Source organism: Toxotes jaculatrix, chromosome 15, assembly GCF_017976425.1.
Source record: "Toxotes jaculatrix isolate fToxJac2 chromosome 15, fToxJac2.pri, whole genome shotgun sequence".
Taxonomy (NCBI): Eukaryota; Metazoa; Chordata; class Actinopteri; family Toxotidae; genus Toxotes; species Toxotes jaculatrix.
In genome coordinates, this window is record NC_054408.1 from 7,119,142 (window position 1) to 7,145,808 (window position 26,667).

The 26,667-nt window shown below is 40.8% G+C and overlaps 1 protein-coding gene across 4 annotated transcripts in view; it reads right to left on the bottom strand.

Moving 5' to 3' along the window:
* dachd (dachshund d) overlaps window positions 1–26,667 on the bottom strand; it is a 91,961-nt gene that overhangs the window by 21,357 nt on the left and 43,937 nt on the right. For 2 of the 4 annotated variants that reach the window (XM_041057670.1, XM_041057672.1), the window contains exons 2-6: window positions 23,343–23,458; window positions 16,680–16,832; window positions 2,698–2,870; window positions 2,421–2,556; window positions 2,167–2,298 (exon numbers count right to left, since the gene is read on the bottom strand). In XM_041057670.1, the coding sequence (XP_040913604.1) occupies window positions 2,167–2,298; window positions 2,421–2,556; window positions 2,698–2,870; window positions 16,680–16,832; window positions 23,343–23,458 (710 nt within the window). Of the gene's footprint in view, window positions 1–2,166; window positions 2,299–2,420; window positions 2,566–2,697; window positions 2,871–16,679; window positions 16,833–23,342; window positions 23,459–26,667 lie in introns of all 4 variants that reach the window. The other 2 variants (XM_041057671.1, XM_041057669.1) reach the window with 1 other exon arrangement.

The following is a 26,667-nucleotide window of genomic DNA, read 5'->3' on the forward strand; positions in this document are numbered from 1 at the left end:
CTATCTAGAATTGGTGTGGATTGCCTGGTCATTTGCTTTCTCCTCTAATATTGCAAAGAAATTACAGTCCATTTGTGTTGATTATCTGAGAATGGAGGAGGCACTTCAGTTAAGATGTAAGATCTCTGCTACTGAGGAAACATTCAGTTGATTTAGTATGTGGATACTTGATTAAACCTTCTTCTTTCTCTCTGTTTGTGTTGCTCTGTTTGTTTGCCTAAATCATTTTTTTCCACACACAAACACCCTTAAACACACTTGCAGGCACACACATACACAAATACTCACACACGTGCATAGACAGTTTGTGACCCATAAATTCAGCTCATGATCGTGCTAATTATTACTATACACTGCTTCACACCCTGTGAGTGAAGGTCTAACACTGATCTTCACGTCAGCCTTGCCAACAGGGAACATACAGCCCAATGATTTCCATAGTGGTTTTAATATCATTATCAGCCGTACCCCACCCTGTATCACCCAGTACAGCGCAGAGCAGCTCTGCTAAAACCAACAGAGAATACAAAAATCTATTATTTGCTTCATTTTGTATTTAATCTGCCAAGCTTAGTAGATCTCTGTTTCTGTCATTTTCCTTTTTTTAATGCCCAGCAAAATTATAATTAAATAAGCACAACAATTAGTTATAAAACATTTACTCTGGACAATGTGATTGAGGTTAACATGTTGAATATTCTTCCCTCCAGATTAGAGTTAGTGGGGATGATAAGAAAAAGCACAGGTGAGCACCACATGTGAGGGCGCATTATTCCCCATATATATTTAAAAATATAAGAATTAAATTGGTATATATATTTTTAAAAAAAACCCTGATGCAATGCAAAATGCAGTAATGCAAAATCTGATATTATGAAACATTTTTCTAGGTTTCAGTAATAGAACTAACACTAACAATTGGCAGTAGCACTTTTTTAAATGTTTTTGTGTTTACTTAGAGAAGTTGAGGACTGAGCAGTATAATCAGCAGCTTTTTCAACATCCTTTTTCCCACTTTTTGTTAATGTAAGAATATTTTGGGCCATTTACATCTGTTTACTGTAACTGCAGTGAACAGTATCCTGTTACAGCAGAGGTCATGGGTGCATGGGAACATAACATCTGAGAGAAAATTTGTTGAAAGCTTTTCAAGAATTGTAGACAACATGCAAAAAAAAAAAAAAAAGATTTAAAACAATGCACTTTATCATTTTATTTTTATTGTGGAAAGGTGTTAAATTAAATGTTGTCGGCTGACATAAGCTGTAAATGTTAAAGCATCTACGGTGGGTAGACACGGTAACACCTTGCCTCTGTGGAGTTCCAAAATAGAAACTGCTCCAACCGACGAAATGTATGTGACCTGTCATCCAAACATTTATACACACACACACATATTTGCATTGATACAGGTTACCTCTTAAGTGCATGTTTGACTTTTGATCTGCAAAAAAATACAAATTTAACTGAGAAACTTATTCTTAGAGGATTTGACTAGGCTACTTTGGGAGTGCTGTTAAAGTGATATACAATATAATATATAATAAACATAAACTAGAAGGAAGAAGAAGAAGAAGAAACAGGGAGACTGCTAATCCTGTCAAAGGCTTAGCATTTCTCAAATTGTATTGTGAATATTCAAGATCTTAAAAGATTTTCTAAAATGTTTCTATTGATAAAAAACAAAACAAAAATGTGACACTGGGCATACAGGCTGTTTTCTGCTGGATCAACAGCTTCTTCTTTTTATTTTTTTAAGTGAAGAAATTGGAGTTATCTTCTGTTGCAAATTGGCACAAAAATGTCTTTTAAGTTGATTTAACTTTTATGAACTCTGATGAACAACGGCCTCAGAAAGCAGTTCTGCCTTTGGTGACACATTAACTAAATGCTGACTTCTTGTCTCCACTGCTGCTCCTTCCACCTCCCTTGATTTTGTGATATTAACTTGGTTCAGAATGTTGTGCAGACTTACAAACCTGCTCTGTTCTCCTTGAATTGTGAACCCTTCATCTTTGTTAGTGGATTTAATTCCCAGAATTACATCATATTCATTGGCTGAGTTTAGAAAAGAAACACACACACACACTGAATGTATTGCGTAGATTACACCACTCTATCATATTGTTTTTTTTGTTGATTTTTATTTAATGAAACTTGACTCACCTTTGTCAACGTGCATCCTCTTTGCTTCATGGCTCATGTCGTGGGCCAGGTCTCCCTCTTTAGGTCCAGGCGGAATGTTGGGGGACAGGCCTAGCAGGGCTTGGTTCATGGACAGGCCATTGTGGTGTACCGCTGCAGAGAGGATATCAAAATAGGAGAGGCATTACTAAGAACACTTTGTGAATCAGACACATGGCGTGTTTGGCATTTAATCTGTGTGACTAAGTACGTGGGGAGGTAATAAAGAGACATACGTATCCTGTCTGAGGAGCTTTCTGTGTGGGCTGGGGAGCTGGACACACTGCTGCTGCGGTGGGATGATGGGTGACTGCCTGGCCTCCTGTTCTCTTCTAAGGAGGGAGCAGGGGAGGGACTGTCCGGCACACGTTCCTGCAACCCCAGCAGCCACAAAAGACACACACCCAAAATAAATATCCAGTGTAGACTGAGACACTACATCAAAGGAAGGAGCAGGTTATGTTTAAACCATCTAGTATTATGACACGGCTGTTTTCTTTTTTTAAAATTTACCTTTATAACAGATGTGACCATTCTGGAGGGCAGACTCTGGCCCTGTGCTGCAGCAGCCATGTTTGCAATGGTGCTGAGGTGGTTCATCTGGCTCATCGCCATGGTGACAGAGGCTGGGGGCAGGCTGACTGGGATCAGGGGGTGTGGCATCATCATGAAGGGGAGTTCCAGGCCTGAGACACATGAGGAGGTCGTTGGTTACTCAATGATGCATATTATGAGTGAGATATTCACAGGGGAAACTTCTGAGGCTCTGTCTGAAAACTCAAAACCTTAATTCAGTAATCAGTAATTTCCAACACTGAGATATCCTTTAAAATTGGTGTCCAATAACACTAAAGCTTTACACTGCAGTCCATCAGGAAGAAAATTGAATAATTCAAATTAATTGCTTCTTGGGTATCCTTCCATGTTAACATAATACACATAAATGTTTTACAATATATGTTAATAATAGATTCTACTGCAATAATAATAAAGAAAACGGGGATGATAACTATATACACAGTCATTCAAAGACCAAAGTTTACACAGCAATAAAGTTGCATCAATTATTCTATGATGAATAAAAAGGGCACATTATGGAAATTGTCTCAATATTTACATATAAAAAATATCACTGTAAATACAAAGGCAATCTCGAAAGCCATTACCCAAATGACTAGTTAAATGTGCTAATGACAAACAAGTACCGTCAGACTACAGTATGGCAATGACTTTAGGCTAATTATAGCAGCCTATATTCCAGACCAGAGAGAGAGTGAAGAAGAGAGCGAGACCAAAAAGAGTCACTTTCAGCTCGCACAATAATGGGATTTTCATTTCTTTCTCTTTTATATGCACACAAATTATTCCATTACAACATCAGAGATATCTTACAAATGTTTTAAATTATTCAATTGCTGTCTGGCAATAGACGCCTAATTGGGAAAACTGAAGACATTAGTAGTCTGAAAATGTAAAGAATGTCTAATAAAGATACCATAGGGGGTTAGTAGTTAGTCAAACTGTGGCCCTGCACTGTGCTTCTGAATGGCTTAATGAAAACAAGCCAACTTTCAAAGGACGTGAGCGCAGACAGAAGGTCAAAGCTAGGTGTCTGTACCCCCCCCCAACCAAGGCACCCCCCTCCTCCCTCCCCTCTGCTCTATTGGGACTTTGAACTGGCAGGATCAAAAGTGACTGGGAACAGTTTGGTCTCATTCCTCCACTGCTCAGATGCTTTTCCTCAAATGCTTTAAAAAAAAAAAACCTCATAGACACTATTGAATCTGATTGAGCCTCTCTGTTGATTTTTCACTCCTTTTTTTCTCTCTTTCTTGGCAGCCTGGTTCAAGGTAAAAAGCTGCGTGAAAGAAAGAGGGAAAAAAAGATACTGCACTACAGAAAGCTGATCCACAAAACAACTCCACTCTTCTTTTCTGACAAAACATCAGTAGCCAAAGGGCAAGGAGATCTGCGTGGCAAAGCCTCTAAAGAGAAGGACACTGGTTGAAAATGAAAGGACATGAGAAGTACTCCTCTCTGTCATTCCCCTCCTTCCAAAAGAAGCATTGATTTCCATAAGAAAGATGGCATGCAGTTTCTCAGTGGCGAGTATTCCCAAACAATATAAAGAAGGGGAGATTAAAGAAAAGCGGAAGCCAAGCAGCACCTTGTATCAGCGCCTCTGCTGTAGCTCAGACTGAATCAATTACTACTCAGCAGGCTAAGCTCAATTAAAAAACACCACAGAGGGCCTGATTGCAGGGGTACTTACTGTAGGACAACATGAAGAGGTCTAGGCTACCTATCAGCCATTCAAGGCCACTCAAGGGCCAGAGTGAAGAGACTTTGAGGTGGATACATTACACCCATTCAGTCAAATACAGCTACATGCATAAAGACACACTGACTTAAGCAGACAAATGTTCACCAATTCAATAAAGTACAAAAAAAAAAAAAGTGTAGAATCACCCTTTAAAAAATACACGTCAACTCTGTAAATGACATTCCCCTGCCTTTCAGATTCTTTCTTAAAGCTTGTACTTGATGGTATATGAATTTCAGTGATGTGTGTCCACCTGAAAGACAGCATGGTGGGGAAACACTGGACCTCTGTTCCCTCCAGTGGGTATTAGTCTCGCTTTCAGTGCCTGTTCAGCCCCTTTCATGTCACCCCATCCTAAAGCAGTGTTTCTTCCATAAAGGCCCATTCAGGCCACTGTAGGGGAATGTGCCACAGACCAACGAGGGTCCACCAAATCCCTTTATTCGTAGCTGAAAAGAGGCAGGTGAGGAGGATATTGGTTCATTCAACAAATCTGGCATTTTTGCAAGACAGTTGAGTGTTTTCGTTTCATTCATATGCAATTTCTTCCCATCTGCTCGATTTACTCTCGTTAAATGGAAGGATTAAAAATAAGTACCGAACGCTGTCGTGAACAATTTTTAACTTGGTAATACTAAGCAGTGATTTTTGTGTTTCTTTTTCAAAAAAACAAACAAACAAAAAAACAGAATCAACAAACATTAGTCAGACCCATTAATCACTTGGATATTGTGTAGATATTCCGGTGGGCAAACCGTCAGAAACATATTTATCAGTTTCTGTTTATCTCTGATACAGAAGTTCAAACCTGATGAGAGGTGAATTCCCACAAGCCCCCCTCACTCCTGAAGGGCATAAACAATACATTTGGAGTAATTTACCTGAAGTAAGCCTGAGGGACCTGCAAAGGTGAACTCCTATTTACCATCATTAAAACTACAAATCACTTAATACCAATATAAACAGCTCAGCTATTATGTCGTGCAGTGCTTGGGAGTTCACGCATGGATAAGCAAAGATCTGAATCACAGAGGATGAATTGAATGAATTAAAACAGCCCTTGGTAACAACATGATTAAAAAGCTGTTACATCAGAACCAAACCGCAAGGCTGACGGTAGGTCCGATACTTAAAAGAATCACGCAGAAAAAAAAGACTGAATGTTGAATGTTTTAAAATGATTAAAAAAGAGAGAGCAGTAATTTATTTTGATGACAGAAATGATAACCTACAGTGATTTGTGCTGCAGTTAATCTTCATCTAAATAGGACTTCAGACTTTGTGGCCATCTAACCCTACAGAGGAAAATAAGAAAAAAGGAACTAAGCCACTGTCATTGAAAATGGTATGGAGGTAACAGCCAGCCCCCTTACCCTTAACTCTGTTGTGGACAGATTTCCCCTGACAAAAATTAAACTAGCTCCTACTTGGCACTTTATTATCTCTTCAACTGAATGATTTATTGTTTGTGGAGCGAAAGAACCAAAGAGAGGGGGAAGATTACATTTCCAGCCAAAGCTCAGGCCTGATCTCGTTTTTTACTCCCTCTGTCCAGGAAAAAAGCTCCCGACAAACAATAATGTCAGCTGTAATTGATCGGAGGTCGCCGGCTGGGCCTGCAGTAAAAGCACACTATTTAAGCGACAATCGGCCCCGCGCTCTTCAGACGCTGGCTAATGAAGCTGTCTGTCTGGGCTATTTACCTTCTCTTAAATGGAAGGGGAGAGATGTACTGTAAGAGACAGGGCTGGAGAGGATCTGCCTCTCGCTCCCGTGAAATAGGACCTGCACATGCCTCAGGAATGTATAATTGGTTGGCGCAGCCAAAGCTGGGGATCCGGTGCTAATTAAATGACTTGTTTAAAGCCTATCTGTCTTTGTTTGGGAGGCTCTGGGCTTCAGAACAATGCATTGTAAATGCTGTTGTCAAACAAACATTCCTGGTTATCCTTTGATTTGAATTGAACAAGACAAAGGGCTGATTTGCTCAGTGCTAAGCCTTTGGTTTTCATGGTGTTGAGATATTTTTTTCCTCTTCTGATCTGTCAAACCAAACAGGACCATTCCAGTCAAGCAGCTAAAGGGACTGACTCACTGCACAATGCATATGCAGTCTGCTGCTGCAAAACAATCTCAGTTTTCCTCCTAATTGCACTTGTAAAATGCCCCCATGTCGTGTATGTATTTCTCCAACAAAGGTGAGACGGTGGTGCACACACATGGAGTCTTTGTTGTGGTCATATCAAGGGTTTGCACACCAGTCCCAAAAGGAAATGAATGGCTCATGAAAAAGTGTCTGTCATGCAGCAAGACATTTAGAGGTCTTTCTGTAGCACTAATCAGCTATTCATCTTTACTATAACTGTTAATCTCCTCCAAAATCAGAAGCCCTGCCATGTGAGCTGGAGGGAGCCTTATAGCCATTAGATCAAACATAAAACACAACCTCCATAAATATGCTGTCTGGCATCGTGGTGCCACTTTATACAACACAAGTGCATGCTTACATATACACAGAAACACAACCGCTCTCACATTCACACACACACACACGCAAACAAGAAAAAACAGACACACACAGATGGCAGGTTCAGTCAAGGCTGGTGAGTCCTGTTTCTCATTAAAATGGGGGGAGAGAGGAAGGTATTGAGCTTTGATGTAGCCACCCACAGCCCCTCAGTGTCATTGAATGAAACTTTGAAGCCTTTTGTGTTTACGCAGTTAATGTTGATAATAAAGCAAACATCTTGCCTTTGTTAAATACCTGCTGCACACTCACGTGGGCGCACACACATACACACACACACACGCACGCAAACAGACACATCACATAAAAAGAATACATCTTGCTGTAACAAGGAGAGGTAAACATGAAAACATATGGGTACACACTCAGACAGCGATGCAGTATAGATAATTGTGTATAGGTACGTACAAACACGGAGCCGGCCAGACATAAAAACACACACATACAATGTGCTTTACATTCCAAAAGCCACGATGATTGGATACATTTCAAGCTCATTCACATCAACAAACAAAATGTGTTTAGCATGCCAGGATAAAGAGATACACTTTCCAATGATTCAGGTGGGCAAAGATTTCCTGCCAAGATGCCTAATGTAATGTAATGTAAGAGAAACCATGATAAGAAAACATTTCTGGTTTGATGAGGTAACATAATTGCTTTCCTACCCAAACCACTGGAGTGTAACATGTGGTAGAAATTATCAAGGAGACAGACAGAGGTGTTTGTCCTTTAAGTGTATAAAATCTAAGGCAGGCAACTTTTATAGGATAATTTAAATCCTCGGCTCTAATGGCACGCATTCCTAACGAAATTGAAAGATCAATCATCTCTGTGACAGATCTGTTGTGAAAAAAAGTTTTTCCTATCTCTTTGAAGAGAAAATGCTAAACACGTTTCGCCGTCGCCCCACCCACACCAGCCCCCGTTTTAGCTGTCTATTTGTCTCTTTGCTGAAAATGTTAACGAACGGGGCAATAATCAAGCCATATGCTTGCATGTGGCAAATCTCATTACAGTAAATGACCTTTACCAACCAATGCCAACATCCTTGTGCTTGATAACACTGAGCGTATAGAGCGGGGGAGACAATGGTGGGTTTAGTTAACGCAATCATGCACATGGCTGGGGGTGGCCAGTACAGCCAGGCCTTCAGGACACATTAACAAGCAGTGTTTGCTTCTGTAATTTGGGTCAGAACCAGGCTCACTTTACATTTGTCACACATCACTCTTGATAAATACACAACATCAGTGTGAGAGCACCAACATCCTATCACTGACAATAAGCCGTGGCACAGAGAGTGCTGTGAGCAGAAGAGGGAAGCAGAAGGAGAGGAGAAATATTACTAGCAGCTGTTACTACTGCGGGTGCAATATATTCAAGCCCAATCAATAAAGCTCCCACAGACAGTGACACCCAAGCAGACAGAGGAATCATTTTCATCTGATACTTAGCAAAGGCTCCCCTTTTAAAAAGATTGCTTTCAGTCAATGACAACCAGTTGTCATTTGACTAAGGCTCCTGAAATGAAATATATTGACGAGCGTTATCAATCATGGCCCACTCTGTCGTCATTTCACTTTGGTGGAAGAAGGGGAGATCAGTTTGCATGTGGTCATCAGATCATCCGTTTTAATTACAAAATTAGCGTCACTACCTCCTGCGCTCTCAGTTCCTCCATTACAATCACCTCATGAGAGAAAATCGGTAATGCAGTGTATAGTTTATAGTTGCAGTGCTAATGAGTTCAAGGTGAATGGCGTGATGTATCTGACTGTAATGTGAATTTTATATCACAACAGTCCGGGTAAATGTAGTTGGTTTGAATTTAATTACCTTTAAGTATACAGATTAAATAAAAAAAATAACATTGTGTTGAAGTTATTTCAATTATTTTGCTGGAATGAATATTTTGTTAGGGAAACGCAATTTATACAGAAATTCCTTCCTCTATTTGTTCACACTGTGAAGGACATGCTGAGATTGTGAAATTCCTTAACATTGTTTGAACTTGCTTGCTCTCTTCCTCTTTATCTTGGTCCCAGAGGAGCGGCTGTGTGATGGCGAAGATGTCTGGGCTCAGTATGGCTGATAGCTCTATTTGGATGAGGGTTCCCATATCATAATTGAGAAGAAACACCTTTCGTTTCAGGGAACCAACAGAGTGCTTTTGTGGAACAGAACCAACTATTTCTATCGCACAAATGCTCTTTGATTCTCCCCCTGATTGCTGCGTAGTCGAGCAATGGAACATTTTTACAGCGTAATCACAGTAAAAGAGATTGTCATTTTCTTGTTGTCATCACTGTAGTGTCATTACTGTTACTGTGTACAGAGCAATATTATTACTCCATGCTAATGTGTCCTCTTAGACATAATCACAGTGAAATGAGAGCACATGATATCCCGGCCCTAATGCTGCACCATCTTAGCTATGTATGTGAAAACTGCTTCACAATCTATGCAATTACACGCTGTGTATATTTCACATTACTCCAACCTGCGAAAGCTCATCATCACTGAAAGGTTGAATGTCATTTATTACACGTATCACATTTACACCAAGTGACATTGTCTTTTCAAATTGTGTTGTCTCTTCACTTTCAAAGGTCAGCCCCTTCCCTGGCTAAATTCAACCTGACAGAGAATAGTGAGGAGGGGACAGCCGAACGCATGCATCACCCCCACATCAAAGCGCTCCAAATTAATCTATCCAATTAATGAAGAATGAGGCCTAATGTTGATGAGGGATGACAACTCGACTGGTCAGTTGTTTTTTATAGCTCTGCTCCTGCTATTGTGAACTAACCACAAGAGACAATCAAACAAATATTTCCGTGACATGAGGTTTGTCTAGCCTGCTGTCTCCCTTCGTGTCTCCTCCTCTCTGTATCGCTACAACTCCGCTGCCACTCAAAGATGATAGAACTTGATATGGATCATTACGGAAATAATGTTTAATCAATTCCCCCAGTTATAGTAATCTATTTCTGCAGTTGTCTGCGTTTGTGTATTTTGTAGCTACATCAGTGTGCCTCACAATTTCCCAATCATGCATATTCAAGTATTACGCTGATGCTTAACAGCCGACGCAACTAGAATTAGAACGAGGACATCAGACTTCATTAAAAAGAGAAATCATTATCAGGTTTATCTTTTGAAATGTCTATTAAAATGTGTGTGTCGTTCTTCACTTATCTGTCACCTGGCTCCCATGAGCCTGGCAGACTAATAGAGCGATGGTGAGGGCCAAAACCCAAGAGAGAGACAGAGACCCATCAAGCTCTTCATTCAGGCTGGAAGGCTGTCTGTCTGCTCTGCTACTCTCTGTCTAGTTCAGTGTGTCTGACTCAGTTACCACCACTACTCTCCTTTATCCCAAACACTGGCAGCTTAAACGGACCCTGTTTTGTCCAGCACAGCCTCGATATCAGAATAAGAAAATCAAAGCAAAACGCATTGTAAAGGCATAAATCAGACAGGACAATAATCTGTTACAGTGAAAGAGGTGTTATAAAATGTTCGTGAAATGAATTCTATTCACCCTATGGCTACAATCTAGTCTCTCTCAAGAGCTTCGGCTGACAAAGGCTCCCACAAGAGAGATAGAGAGGAAGATGGATGAAGTTGCCCCTAGACACTCATATCAGGTCAGTATGTGCTTTATCCCCTAATGGTTAAGGTTAGGATTGAGTAGGGGGTGATACTAGATCTGAGCCTGAGGGCCATTGTTCTGTCTAGAGGAGCAGGAAGTAGCCACCATCCTCCATCATGGCCCACATTTAGTTGCGCTGGGCCACCAGCACTAGTGCAGCTAGCAGGTTGGAGAGCGCAGCTAGCTAGTTGGATGTGTCCTTCCACCCAGAGAGCTTTATTATTAGAAAGGACATAAACAGACTAATTAAATCGCAGCAGTGGAGCTGGGCTGACAGCTGGCGCAGAGAGTGTGACCAAACAGATCCCTATCAAAGTGCAGGAGCAGTGTCTCTATATGTGTCCTGCTTTTGTGTGCATGACTGTCTGTGTCCGCTGACATGCGTGCCTCTATGTTCTGTAAGCACACATACATGTGGGGCTGTTCATTTTAGACTTCTGTTTATTCTATAATTGATGACTATCATTTTTATTCCTCTGTAATTTCATTCATACACACTGTCATCTTAATGTCTTATTTATCGGTCTAGCGCAAAGCACATTTACTCACTGATATGATCCAAAATGGTACAAATGCTATCCAGCAGAGCAGTAAACACTCCAGTAATTAGTGCATGGTCTCCAGGCTGACTCCACTCAGCTCTGCAGCATGGCCAAGCGCGGACCCCATATAGAGAGGAGCCTAGTTATGCATTGATCTCAGAAAATTAAGGCTAACTGTCCCAGATTGCAGCGTCTTGATGTACCTTCTGGATGAGCAATGTACTATACTTGTATTGTTTGTAGAGTAAACAAGATGATTTGGACTTGCTGTGCTTTAAAATGAATACATCTTGAATAATTAATGATGCCCCTTAAAGCGTTGTTATCTGTGTGACCGCGAACGCAAAACCACTGATGATGAGAAAATATGGTTTTAACAAGTCAATAATGGTGAGTGCAACAAGACCGGCCTAATCAATGAGGCTGCAACGTTTGCAAACAAGGACTTGAATTATAACGCCAATAATTGATCTCTTCCATTTTTTCCCCCTCTCCTTTGTGTGATGTCATTGTTTATTGATTGTTTCCTGCCAGTGAGGAATGATGGGAAGTTTCAGAGTTTGTTTTTGCTATGACTTTTGCCCCCCTCCCCTTCCCACCTTTCTCTCTCCCTCCAACACCCCCACCTCCCCCTTCCTCCATTTGAAATTTGCAAGCTGTAGCACCAGCTTAACCAAAAAGGATTAAGTCCCATACCCAACTGAGAACACAGATAATGCTCAGTAATTGGTAAAAAATGAAGATGAATGGGACAGCTAGATAAGGACCAATTAGCTGCTGGGAGTGTACAGCTGTGGTCTCCTCACAGAGCGCTCTCAGGGGCCAAGGCCCCCTCTTTCTCTCTCACGCGAGCATGCACGCACACACACACACACACACACACACACACACACACACACACACACACACACACACACACACACACACACACACACACACACGCACACACACAGAGTCACGTACACACACACAAACATGCAAGTGTGAGGGTGGGACTTGCAGAAATTAGCCTGATGACCCTGGGAAGAGAGAATGATGCTTCCTCATCATCTCACCTAGAACCTCTTCCTCTCAACTCTCAGCCAGGCAACACTCCAGGTACCTGTCACCACCCGTCCAGCTTCAGCCTAGCATGCGGCTCACCACTCCCTGTTGGGTGTAGACAGCCTGGACTGAAGCCACAGATGTAAGACAAAGGGCTTTTAGGTTTTCAAGGAGTGCTGCAGAATGCAACTGTTTATACAGCTTAGTTGTGGTGTTACAGGTTTAGGATAGACCTAAAATGTACAGTAAAGTCTGAAAGTTAACAGTCACTGCTGTGTCTTCTTTTCCTGCGGTGCTGTCTGTCGACGAGTTGTTCGGTTGGCATGTCGTGGCATCATCTGGCTGATGACAATGGAATTCCCATATCTAATTACAAACAAGATTTCAGCTCCATTAGAGTTGTGTGGTGAGGAGTCAGATGAGTGGCAGGGCAGCACCCAGTGGCCAAAGAGAGACAGAGGGTGAAACGCAGAGAAGTAAGTGAGACAGAGTACAAATGAAAGAGAGAAAAGAGGACAAGGGTGAACGCTGCCTTTTCCTTTCTTCCTACTCCTTTTCTGAGGTGTCTAAGAAACACTTTATTTTCCTTCTGCGGCTGAAAAAAGCAATTCCTTCTCTTGAAATTGGCAGGTGTTTGTTAGTGGGCAGCTGACAATATTTTCTCTCCCAGTAATGAAGGTTGTGGCTGGGGTCAGTGCACTGGGAGGGAATGGCGGGCTGTTTATCCCCCTCAAGGCCCTGCGCCACACGTGTTTTGCTTGGTCTGTGATCTGTAATTGTGGCATTTCCTGAGAGGCGCAGGAACAATCCACATTGTGCTTTGAGAGGGCTCTGTCTGCCCAACTAAAGAGTGTAAGAAAATATCAAAGAAGGACACCCCCACACACCTCTCATTCTGTCTCGCTTTACATTTTTATGTCACGACATCTCCATCTTTTTTATCTGTCTCTGCCTCGTATACACCTACAAACCTATCTGTTTCCCTTCTCTCCCCTCACTCAGGATGTTTTGGTTATTTTGGCTGAGAGTTGAACTGGCTGTTTTTTCCTTATAATTAATAACATTGATGCAAACAGGAAGGTCTAATTGCGATGAATATTTAATGCGAGGGAGAAACATTAGCCTGTTCAGTTTACATCAACACAAAGACAGCGACGGGCAATCCAACTCAACAAACAGAACAGAGTGTCCTTCACTGGCTGTCTCCGTGGTGCTTTTGCCTTCACAATACAAGATATGCTTCAGAGAGACACTGAGATGAGGCACCTGTATTTTATGCCCGAGGATTTTTTTTTCAATGGGTTTATGTAGTAGCTCTTTATGATTAAATGGATCTATGTCCTTTGCGGTATTATCAGAAGCATGCTCATTATCATATCAATTCCTATCATGGCTGGTAACATAATTTGTGTAAGTAAACACATCCGTTTGTGTGAGTCTTAGTTTAAGCTGGATCATTATAAAACTCCAGTCCATTTCCTCAGAGCAGCTGTGGCCTGAGTCTGTTAAAAACAGCATGAAGTCATACCCTGTTAGAGTGGTATGAGCCACAGTCAGTCCAGTCCCAACAAAGCTACAGCCAAATACAGTTCTCCTTCTGCCCACTCCATGCTATATCAGTCAAGTGATTTATAAGTTTAGATTGCTATTGGATAATAGGCTTGAGAGCTGGACATATTAGGCATTCACAGTCCAAAATAGTTTGTGAAAACAGGCCAGAGTAAGACACTTTTGGAATGTTAAATAACCTTGCAATTATGCTGTCTTTTAAGTCAGTTCATATTTTTGCGAAATTACAAAATGCTTGTGCATTAAAAATAAACATGTGAGTGAAAGCCTGGGGCCAGATGAAGAAGACAGCATACTGCTAGCTGTGTTTCATGGCCCTGCAGTGCAGAACAGGCCATATTTCTCCAGCGTATTATCAGGATGACTCCTGGTGGCCACCCTGTCACAGGAGAGTGCTTGATATAAACAAGAGATTGCTGCGACACCCAGTAATCAATATTAGGATGGTTTCAGTACCAAACATCATTTGTCTCTGCGACCATTCCTTTGACCAAACGAAGCATTAATTCAAATCATAAATCTGAGCTGATTTAAATCCGAGGAGAGTGAGGGAGAGAGAGAGGCCCCTGTCTGACTGCCTGCCCCTAATGATTTATTTTCTACATTTCTGCAAGCGAGAGATTTGTCCATACTCACTGACAGGTCACCTTCAAACGCCAGTGGCAGACTGTTCATCACCATGCAGACGAGCATCTCATCGCTGCGAGTAAATATTAAAGGAAAAGAATCCAATTGATTGTGGATGGGGCCGAGAGGCGTCACTGCCATATATTTCACTCAGAGAGCTAATGCTGTGGCCCATGCACCCACACCTAGAGCTGCTACCCCTTGCCAGAATTATGATTCTACCGGGAGCCTGTGTGGCTGGCTGTGGGCTCAAGGTTACAATTTAAATTGTAAAAAGATAAAACAGTTTCTTATTAGCTCCATTGCCATAGCCTTGCAGTTGGTACTCACATTTATCTTTATTTCCGTGACCTCGTATGCTCGTATTCTCTTTTTTACACACTCCATTCTCTCAGAGTGATGACCTCACACTTTATGCATTTTGCATTGTTAAATCTGCTTAGAAACACATCCTGTTTTCATCTCGCACACCATAAGCTCCATGGTGTCAAGTATTACTGTTGAAATGTATTCAGGAGTCGAGCCATTTATTACTGTAAGTGAATCAAAATCTCCATTTAGCAACCAAAGCTACAGGGATTACATTTGGTCTATAATTTGGAACGGGCTCATGAATACGCACTAACATACATTATCATTCTCTTTAATATACTAAGTGGTTCTGTGTGATATTATGAAAATCCTTCTGCATTTTAGGGCTAATAATTAATTGAAATGGCACATACATAGTGCAAAACCAATGTTCTCACAGCAATTCAATTAGACCTTGTTAAAAGCTGATAGCTTTGGGAAACTGTGTTCACAGTTTCACTTAGCTATTAAGAATGTTTTTTTTTTTCCTACCAACACAAAGTCTAACACTTCAACAGAAAACAAGAGTTACCTTACCAAAGTTAATATTTAAAGTGCAAAACGAAAGGAACAAAAACAATATTTAATCCATTTTTAAACAAATTTGCAGCATAGCAGAGATGGTGTCATGTAAAGCTTTGGTTTAGGACAAGCTGTATGTATAGGACCAGTTATTACCTTTTGCAAATAGGTTTTAATTTTTGCTGTATATTTATTTGTCTGTTAATTAAGCAGCATCTCAAAAAGTAAACAACTACTACAGATTTCAATTAAATTTGGCACGTTAGACAGTGGGTCAGAGAACAAGGAATAAGCTTTTGGTGTGAATCCAAAGCAACGACGCAAACATGCCCACTTGTAAAAGACCATGAGTTTGATGCATGACTGCTGAACCTTGACACATGTAAACACACATATACAGTTTTTTTTTTTTTTTTAATTTGCATTCCCTGGCTTTAGATGAATTTATCCGTATTAGACATACCCATGTCAGCTTTATCATTGTCATTTTTCAGCCATAAAATATCCATGCACACATATGTATACACACACAAACACACATGTATTTATGTGCATGTGTGTTTTGATTTGTTTATTCATATTCTATTCTATTTATAGTCTGACTCAACTGAAATTCAGACTTCTACAATCCCCTGATTTTTTGGACAGAATTTAGGGTTTCTTCAAAACTCATAGCTTCAATCAAGCACAGAAAAAAAAAAAAAATTTTATGACACACCCTACCATTTTGTTATAATTGTTTGCCACTTTCTTGTAGGCATGGTCTATTACACATAAACTATCACATCTCTTGAACACATGGACTGTAGCTCAAACCAAATTTGCCTGACAGGTACACACATTCACTCTTAGCAATCCTGCAAAATGTGAAGGTACTCTGCCCATAGGTGGTGCAAATGAAATTTGATGAATTTAAATGGTCAGAACCCATGAGACTCACTTGAGATGAATTCTTCTGCAAATTAATTTCAAAGATATTTGAGGGTTTTTTTTTTTAAAATCAAGACTGTCATAGCAAATCTGCATTAGTCTCAAACATCGATATGTGTTTCGATGCAGATGTGGACTAAAATGCAGATTATACTGTAAAAGTTTAAACAATTTTCTTTCTATTATTCAAGTAGTGTATAGATGATTGTGTGGTTATGGAAGAGGTATGGGTTATCTCAGTGTGTGCTGAAATGGTGATAGGTATTTAAGTCTTACTATGTGTGTTTGTGTCTTTGTCTGTACAAGTACATGCAATAGTTTGCAATAAGCATCTGCCTTCCGTTAATGTGAGTATGGGCGTGTTTGTGTTTGTGACAGCGTGTGTGTGAAGGGCATCCTCACCGACGCTGGAGCTGAGATCTCCATTCTCTCCGTCGGCCCCATGGTGGTTGGCGTTGCTGTGGTAGCTGCTCATCGCCTCTAGCTTGATCTTCTTGACCTTCATGGCCTCTGCGATGGCTGCGTTGGCAGCTGCTGCCGCCGCTGCTGTCAGGCCTGGAAAGAGGAGGCAGAGGAGTCAGAGCGCTTACAGACCGCTACATGTCTGCTGGGGCTGAGCCACTGTACCTGCAAAACCCTTCAGAAACCTGCCCTGGCAAATAAAAAAAAAACAATGAAGAAGGAATTTGAAATAATAAAACAATGAATAATTTTATATACTATGTGGAATAAGCGCCTACGAGATCACAGCTTGGTTTTTCATCTTCTGACAGGGGATATCTTCACAGCAGGTTATCATGCTGATGGGATGGATCCCTGTGTGTGTGGCAGCATATGATTTTTATGAATGTTTCACCAACTCTGGCATTCCTCGCCACTCTATTGATGTATTTGTACCTTGATGGGAATAGATGCAGTCAAGATAATAGTGCATGATGCAAACATTTTGTGTGTACAACCTGCAATACACAACATATGTGTCTATGTAATAGCATAGTGATAAAGTGTGATATGGGAGGGATCAGGGAGAGAAAAAGTGAAACAGGAAGTGAGAGAGGTTCAACCTGTGAACAAAGACAGAGCAAGAATGTTTTTTTAAAAAACTTCTTAGAGAGGGTATTTCAGTGATACTTTCTAATGTATTCATCAGATCGAATCACGACGAATAATAACACAGGTATTCAAATTCTTCACAGCTATATACTGTAGTGCTTCATAATAAGAGGGCTCTTGTGAGAGTCAAGGCCAGTCATCTCACAGACTGGAAAACTATAAACAATGTACCATGGGTTCAAGTATTTTATTCTTTAATACTTGTAAATGGCTTTCAGGTTATTCAGTACTTTGAGAGCCATGTATGAAAATTAACTAAGGAGTATGATACATTAAAAAAAAAGAAAAACGGAGCAATGTATAAAGGTAATGTATGAGATTGAGCAAATGGGCACCAAAAAAAAAAAAAAAATCACAAAAACCCGAGGATAGATTATTACTACACTATTGTGTAGTGTTTATGTTTGTTTGTAAGACATTTTTAAGACTAGTGTTTTTTTTTTTTTTACTGCCCATAAAACCTGAAAAATGATCCTCAAAAACAGGAAAAGCTATAGAAAAAACACAGAAATCTGAGTATAAAATATAAGTTCATTTTCTGCCCCAAAACTCTTGCCTCGACACTAACCTACACAAATGCTTGTACTATCTTATACAATGCAGGAATACATTCTGTAATATGCTTATCAGTTTCTGACTTTCTATCAATTTCTGACAACATGCCAAATATTCCTGAGAATTTAAATGGATTCTTCTCAGGCTCAACACTGCTGTTTTCTTGAGCAGACCAAATGACTATTGACATCACATTTTAAATAATCATTCACATTTCCACTGCCTCTGAATATATACAGCAGAAGCAATATTTTACATGGTCGTCCACCTCGATTAAAACGGACTTTATATGATTGATATAGTAAGTCTGAGATTATAGACATACATATGCTGAGCACACTGCAGAGATCATAAAGCATTGGTTTGTCATTGTGGTAGTTCCAGGGTTCTGGTGTATTGAACGTGACTGAAATCTTTATTCATGAGGCTGGTCTCAAACAGCAGGGACAGATAGTGCTAAAGCTCCTGTAGGCCTGGTGTGTCTCAGGAGAGTCCCACGACTCTTCTTGCCAACCCTAGCAACAAAATCAAAGATGCATGGCGAGAAAAAGATATGTACCTATTAGTGAAATCACTCATATCCACAATACGGTATATCACCTGCCCTTTTACAGAGGCTGCTTATACTTGATATGCAGGTTTGCCTTACGTTTGATGCAGAACAAGGCAACGTCTGCGTTTATCATCACTAAGCTGTCACGTCTTCGTGATGGGACTCAAGAGCAGCTATTAGCCATGCAGTCGAGGGGAGACACAAGTACAAGGAGAGGTAGAAATCAAACATGTGGCTTTAATAGATACATGCGAGCATGCGCACATCCAGACACAAGCACACACTGACAAACACGCACACAAGAACATACCGGCCTGGGCACCCTCTCCTCTCATCCCCAGCTGATAGGCAGATGGCGAGAGTCACTCTGAGCCACTGACATGGAGGTGCATATAATTTAAAGCCTTGTTTGCATCTTAAAATACATCAGTACCATATTGACGTACAGTATACATCATGTCAACGAGGGCCCTCTCGTTTGCAATGGGCCCTGGCTTCTGTTCCATATGCATAGGCAGAGCAGGAAAAAAAAAAGCCACTGCCTCATAAGAAGGTGATACTTTTCCACATAATGAATGTGGCCTCTGCCCAGTCTGAAGGTCAGCCTTCATTTGTGTATAATGGGCAAGAGTCAACTGTTTTCCAAATGAGACGTATGCAGAACAGACTGCCGAGTAAATATTGAAATCACCTCTGGGCTGTTTGTGTGATAAATTCCCCCCACAAATCAGGTGCCGCTCAAAGGAGTGCCGCAGTGGTGCTCTCTGATGCTCTCTAACTTTGGCTGTGAGAATACTGTGGTTTATTGCACTGCAGCCTGTGTGTCCTCAACATTTCTTTTTCTTTTGTAAACTGAATGAACTGTAAAAAAAAAGAAAAGAAAAGAAAAAAAAGAAAAAAGTAAATTAATCCATGCAGAGGAAAGCAACAGATTTGATCAAATGTGTATTAAGTAAATAAAAGATAAGAAATTCATTTGTATTATGGTGAAAAACATGAAATAATCACTTCTCCATTTTTCATTTATCATTCTATGTAATGCAGTCCATGAATTGAAATCTTTGTTCTGATAATTGTTTCATATCACCAGATCAATTGTCATATTCACATAACACACACCTCAATACAGTGGATGTAATGAGGAAGCCTGGGAGATGTTGGCGCCCAGCAACAAGTCTATTAAGCCACTAGAAGTCTAAACGTCAACAAGACCAATCCCACTCAGCGCTAATCTGCATTCATTACTATGCAAACAAAACAATCCAGCCTCATATATTCTTTCAAAGTCACCTTTAGATTCAGACACTTTTCTCATATAGACACACGGGCAAGTCAGAATCCTCCTGAGCACAAAACAAACAGCACATCACAGCCGCATGTAGAGAGCCACACCAGTCAGAGGACAGAAAAGGGAACATTTCAACAAATAGAGAATAGCATGGCACTGTCACATGGGGAGCACAAAACAGCAAATAACAGAGACAAGGTCTGATGGTAGCCCTTGGAGCAGCTGTCATATTAAATAATAATGAAGGATCTATTAATATGCAAAGGAAGCAGCAGCCGACTGGCTTAACGCTGTCATGCCTCTGCATATTGTCAGGATCTTCATCATTAATTAACATGCTAGCTGCCCCATACCTGCGCCAATGTCAGAACATTCTTACAACAAACACCCCAATGCCTGTGCCCTCCGCAACTAACTCGTATAATTAAATTAAAATCAGATTAACTTCACATCAGTACACAAAAGACTGACTTTTATGACTTTCTCTAGCAGTGATTAAAAAAAAATAACCAGAGCTTATCTGTTGTGTTTCTGCTCTGTCTCTGTTTGGGACTGCACCATGGGCAACAATGAAAACACACTTTATTTATCAGGCGAGCAGGATAAGTAGAGAAGAGACACTCCATGTCAATGAGCATGGCCGCCTAATTTTATGCATGGACTGGTGGCAGCGCAGCAATGACAAACTGGGGTTGGGAACAACGCGACTCTTAGGTACACTGCGCCACTTGAACTGTGCTATCCACATCATGACAAATTTAGTATCAATTACAGAGCGCGCTAACCTTATGACAAGCGGCGGACTGATAGAGGAGGGGTAAAGCCACAAAGAACTGACACTAAATTACCTGGTGCATACTGGATCTATTTTAAAGCAGCTTGAAGTGGCACCAGATTAGATGATCCACTCTAGAAGCTGACGTGCTAATTGTACATCAAAAGAACATAAATATTACAATACATCTCCACGTACTGTACTTGTAAGGAGAACCAGCTCTCTGAGGCACTGGTATCCACACACATACTTATACAGTGATGCAGAGCCACCTAGCATTAGAAAATATTGTTTTTTTTATCAGTAAAGTACAGGATGCACCCTGGTAAGATGTAGGTGACATTAATTTCTCTAATGGTAAATGCAGTACTCTTGCGTTATTCAAAAGGTTGAAGCCACATCCAGGACATAAATGAATTATATTGAAGCTGCTGCTTAAGTAGTGGCCAGAGTGTGAGTGGAGGCCCTCTCCACTTTAAAGGAGATGTCATCTCAGTGTGGTGTCAGTCCACAGCAAATAATCCGATTTGAGGGCCAATCTGCCTGTAATGCATCAGCAACTGGAAAGGCTCCAGCGCAACCCCCCCGGGCACGGACGCAAGCATGCACGCATTCAGACGCCCACACATCCACACGTGTGCTTTCACACACGTATGAGGGTATTTCCTTAACTGGAAGCCTAAGCATATTAAGATGTCCTTTTCTAAATGGAACTGGTGTCAAGGGCAAAGATACATATGTTAACATTGTGTTTCACATAGGCTTCTCTGGTCCTGTTAAGAGTGTGAAGAAGACATCTTTCAACTGTGCTGAATATGGTCATTGATTTTAATCAAATATGATAAGTGTCTACGTCTGATGTCAATGTCTAATATCTAAAATATATTTACTTATCATGATTTGCATGTAGAAATCAAAGCATACAAAATTCCTAAAACAGGGTAAAGTAAAAAATGATGCATTGGTTCTGTCAGCTCATTGTCCTCTAGAAGACTATAGGATTAGATAATAATAATAATCATGTTTTGTTTTTGTTTGTTTGTTTGTTTTTTTCTTTTTTAACTTTTTCCCAATTTGAGCTAGAATAAACCACTGTTGAAGGGGCTGGGGGAGAAGCGTCAGTAACATTCATAAGGGCATGGAACACCAGGAGAGGTCTGACATTCCACAAAACCTTTCATGGAGTGTTTCGCTCTCTCTGCAGTCCAAATTAAACAGTGCAGAGGCTTTTTTATGGAGTCTTGGTGAAGTCTCAGAAAAATCAGTCGGCACATACTCCGTCTGTGTGTGTAGGCGCTAGCTCATCTGAACAATGAACTAATATGACATGACATGGTAGTGTAAGTATTGTGTAAGTATTTAAGACAGTTTCTCAATGTTGTTGTTTTTTTTATCATCAATCAGTGCATTTGGACATGACAGGGAGATCAATTAGTCGCCTACTTAGATGCTAACTTCTGTGTGGTCAATTATACTTAATTATTAATCTGTCAAAATCTGTAACTTCCTTGACGTTTAATCCTTAATACTATCATCAAAACAATAAATGGTTTAATTATAACAGAAATTGGAAAAGTTCTGTCTCGCCACAGTTAGGAAGCTTAAGGCAGTTACGAGAAGACCAAAAACCTCAATTACTTTATCTCTGCCCCCTGAATACCCTGACTAAATGTCAAGATCATAGAGTCCCTCTGGGCTTAAAGGGGATGATATCAAAAGGCTTTTCTGTTGCTTTATGTTCCACTAAATAACACGGGTCTTTCTCACTTTGTCCTCTTCTGTGTTCACTTCGGCCTTTAAGTTTGCCTTCTATACTACAGCGCAGATAGCCAGTGACCTCACCCTATTCCCAGAGTTCAAAGCACTAGCCTGTGAGCCTCCATTGTACTGAATCACAAGGATGGCCCGATCTGTGTTTAATACTGAATTTCAAACACCTCACAGAGGCTGCGTTGCTGAAGAAAAAAAAGCAAAAAACACTTGCAGACTCTTTTTACAGAGATGGAAAAAAATGTGTGAGGTAAGATAATTACTAGCCTGTTAAAACTGCTATACACCAAAGATCACCACGGAAAACCAGCTGTGGTGCTTTATCTCTTTGTAAAGTACTACAGTTAATAGTTGGTTAAATACAATGTGTACCGTATGCCAAGTGAGCATTCAAAGAGCTCCTTTCGACAGTACAATATCATTAAATACATATCAAAAAGGAGAAAAAAATATGCAAATCAGAGCACTTACAGCCACCAACATCAAAGCAGTCACAATGAAGCCAGCCACAAATAGAACAAAAGCATTAGTTGCAATAAGACTTGGCCTAGGGCTAAGTTAGGGCACAAATGGTTGTTGTTGATTCTTGTGGCGATAAGCTTGCTTTAGCATCACTACTGCCTATGTACATATACCAGTGGAGTGGATTTAATCGCACTAATTAGAATACACTTAAGGCAAAATGCAACATCTACTGGAATAATCTGAGAGAAAAGATCTCCACTCCAATTTATTCTCCCCCTTTTGGTTTCCGGGGGTTGAGCAGAGGATCTGTTTTTGGTAAACGAGTGAGCGGCTGGTGTCTGGTGGTTGGGTGCATGTGTCACTTTGGACTGGTTGCCATTTCGAGGACAAGCTGCGGGGAGGCCACTCGTAGGGAGGTTTGTGTATGTGTGCATGAGTGTGTGTGTGTGTGACAGAAAGAAAGAGGGAGATAAAAGAGACCTAGACAGAGTGAATCAGAGCCTTAGCAACAGCGACAGAGCACCACAGACTAAGACCAAACCATACCTGTGGGTGGGATCATGCCGGGGGACATGAGACCAGGGACTGAGTGGGGCATGATGTGGGGGTTCTCTGGTGATGTCACACTCTGGGTCCTCTTCGGAGGTCGGCCGGGTCTGGAGCTAAAACACCAAGCAGAGAAGGGAGGAGAACGCGGGTGAGAGATGTGGAGGAGACTGGCAGAAGGAGGAGGGGTTGTGTGGGTGGTGGTGGTGGTGGTGGCAGGGGGGGTGTTAACATTTGGAGCACTCCAGAATGCAATTCCATTCCAAAGAGCTAACATGTACTGTAAATAAATTTCTTTTCAAGGACAGTTGCTTTCTGCAGCTCAACATAATAGACTTCCATAACTAATTAGATTACACGGTGAATTCATTTCCTTTATTGAAGATCAACCACTTTTTGATGCATAATTCATAACCCGTACCTCGTTACCTGTTCCTCCGTATTAATATCCCCACACTATTTGAATTGCCTCGTTTGCATATGCTAAAATCCAGTGCGCGGCTTTCGGCCTGGAAATTACATGTTAACTTGTTATAATTATTGCAGTCAGGCCACTATTGATTTATGAGACTTTTAAAAACCAAATATGTGTAGTTCTGGTAATGAATGATATTTTAAGGTTCTTCAGGAAATTAAAAGGCAATGGCTGCCTTAGGAAATGTTCTGCTTGCTTGATTTAATGCGTGCCTTAGCTGGAAGGTGGTGTGACAGAGTGATTCAGACCTGTTGGACGGTTCTGATGGGGGAGTTTTATTACACCAAACGAGGGGCACAGATCCAGCCGTGATAAATGACTGTGCCACCTTACTGTGGAGGAGAAAAGGCCTCCAAAGCAGATACACCCCTGACTTTCCACACATCTTACTCATTCACTTATTAATACAGCTTCGAGTTGCAATCAATACCTACTTTGCTGGCTTATAGTTACAAAGAAAAGCCTACAGGGGGAAAAAAAAAAAAATGCAATGAGCATATTATGAGGAGGCCAAGATCCTACAGAGGTATATTCTTTATGAACAACGAGCTGGATGTCTCAGCTGAAGATGAATTATGGTGACTTGACACAGGTGACATATTGGCTTCATACATTATTTCACATACAATAGTCCATTTCAAGCTTAAGCAGGATACTAAGTTCGCTCCAATATGAGCTAAGTTTAATCCATCTTTAAAACACCAAAGGGTTTCTGTAGGGAGCTGTGACTATGGGAGGAAACTTGAACAAACATGAGCAGGTTTTACATAAAAAGGACTGGGCTGGAAACCAAACCCGGGACATATTTGTGGAGCTGCTTTTCCCCCTCTAAAAGGACTGCATTGAAGTTACTTATTAATCTGTTAATAAGACTTGAATGTCACTGCCAAGTGTGGTGCAAAGTGTGATTTTTTTTTTTTAGTAAATCCAGGGCAAATTTTCTCCAGAAATATATTTATTTTGGTAATAATAATTATTTTGCCATGATACTTTACTGTGGTCCCTCAAATCATGAAAGGGCTTTTTTTTGTAATTTTTATCACTATGACACTGACTGCTGTATGTTCTCACTGTATGCAGTGCAGACTGCATTTTAACATGATCACTGACTATATCCCACAAAGGTTTACAATTAAATTAATAAATGTATCCTACTGATGAGCTCTTCTGGACTTTATTAACCAGTACAGTATATGAGGCTGTTTGTGTTACAGTACATTTCACTACATTTCCCAAAGGCAGTATCTACAGGCTGATGCAGTGTTTTAGTTCAGATACCACACAGCCTTAGTAGTTGAATTTATTCAGCCGTGTCTTGTGAGGTTTATTTACCTCAGTCCTGCTAATAGAGTGCACTTGCTCTATCTGTCTGAATGTGCTGACTCTCTCATATACCAGCTCTGGAGGTTTTAGGACTAAAAGCAGACCTTCACTCAACTGTGTCCCTTTGGAGGGACAACACACAAGTGATAGAAAGAAGTAGCGAGAGGGAGAGCGAACGACAGAAGGTAAGAGGAGGGCAGTGAGAGTGAGAGAGAGGAGGAGAGAGAGAGGGGCAGAAAGAGAAATGAGTGCCCGCTCAACCCACGAACGTCTGGAAATGTAATTCCTATTTCTATAGAAGCACCTCTTTGATCTTATGAGAGGGAGAGATCGCAGACAGTTTTGCTGTCATCACTTTCACTTGTACTCTGGCTGAATTATTTATGAAAGACCTCAATAGAGGGTATGTGATGGGGAAAAAGGCTTTTTACCAACAATACTAAAAGCAAAAAGGCCCTCAAATGGACAAAAAAATGTCACATCAACCTTAGATCATGTCAAAGGATGTGAACCCAGGTACAAAGACCCAGTTAAGTAAAGGTAAAGTTTAGATAGGCTGCAAGAGAATCTGTCCGTGTGTTTAAAGGGATCGCATTTCAGCTACTCTCTGCACACAAATAACACTGGCTAGCCATGAAAGCAATACACCAACTGAAAAAGAGCTTTGAACTGAACCTCCAAGCAACAGGAAAGCCTCTCAGAAATTAATGTTATTTTTTTCCTTTCCTTATGACTGAGTAGGTGCCTGAATTTACAGGAATGGCATACACGTTCCTATAGAGGGGGTGCAATGCTTATTTTATATTTGTCAAAGCCTTGTGATTCACATAGTTTGGCATAATGTTCCTAAACAATATGTAATTTAGTTCCTCGAAACGCCACAGCTGAGGCACAATGCTAACATCCAAACAGATCTGCGATCTGGTCAGAGCCATCCAGGCTAATAAGCTGGGTCCAGAGAGGAACTCAACCTGGCCTCAAACAAAAGAGCCAGGCTATTTATCAAGCAGCAGATGCTGATTCCCTAAATAGCCTGGCACAGAAACTGCTCCAAACTAGGCCATTATTGCAGAAAAAAGATAGCACAACTGGATTTGTGATTGGAATTCTGGTACTTTTCATTTCTTATCCACTGTCTTGTTTTGTTTTTTTTTTCTGAATTTTTAAATCAGACATGTTTGGACACTGTTATTTCTGTATGGGAGGTCAATCATGAAAGAATATTATTCCTTGCTTTATTTATATTTATATTAAAGATATTCAGGGCCCTGATATCTCTGGCTTCAATTAAGGAAACAAAATAGGCCCCACCAGCTTTGGGCTGGGGCCACAAATATGTTACAGATCTATTCTCTCTTCCTTGTTTTGCTGCCATGGTGAAAAGAAAATAGTTGTGAACTTTCCCTGAACCAGACTTCCTTTAATGGCCCGGCCGTGTGTTGACCCAGCAGAGTCGGCTGGAACCTGATACTATCCAACACACTACGCTGCACAGGCAATCAGATTACACGGGGCCCAACAATACAC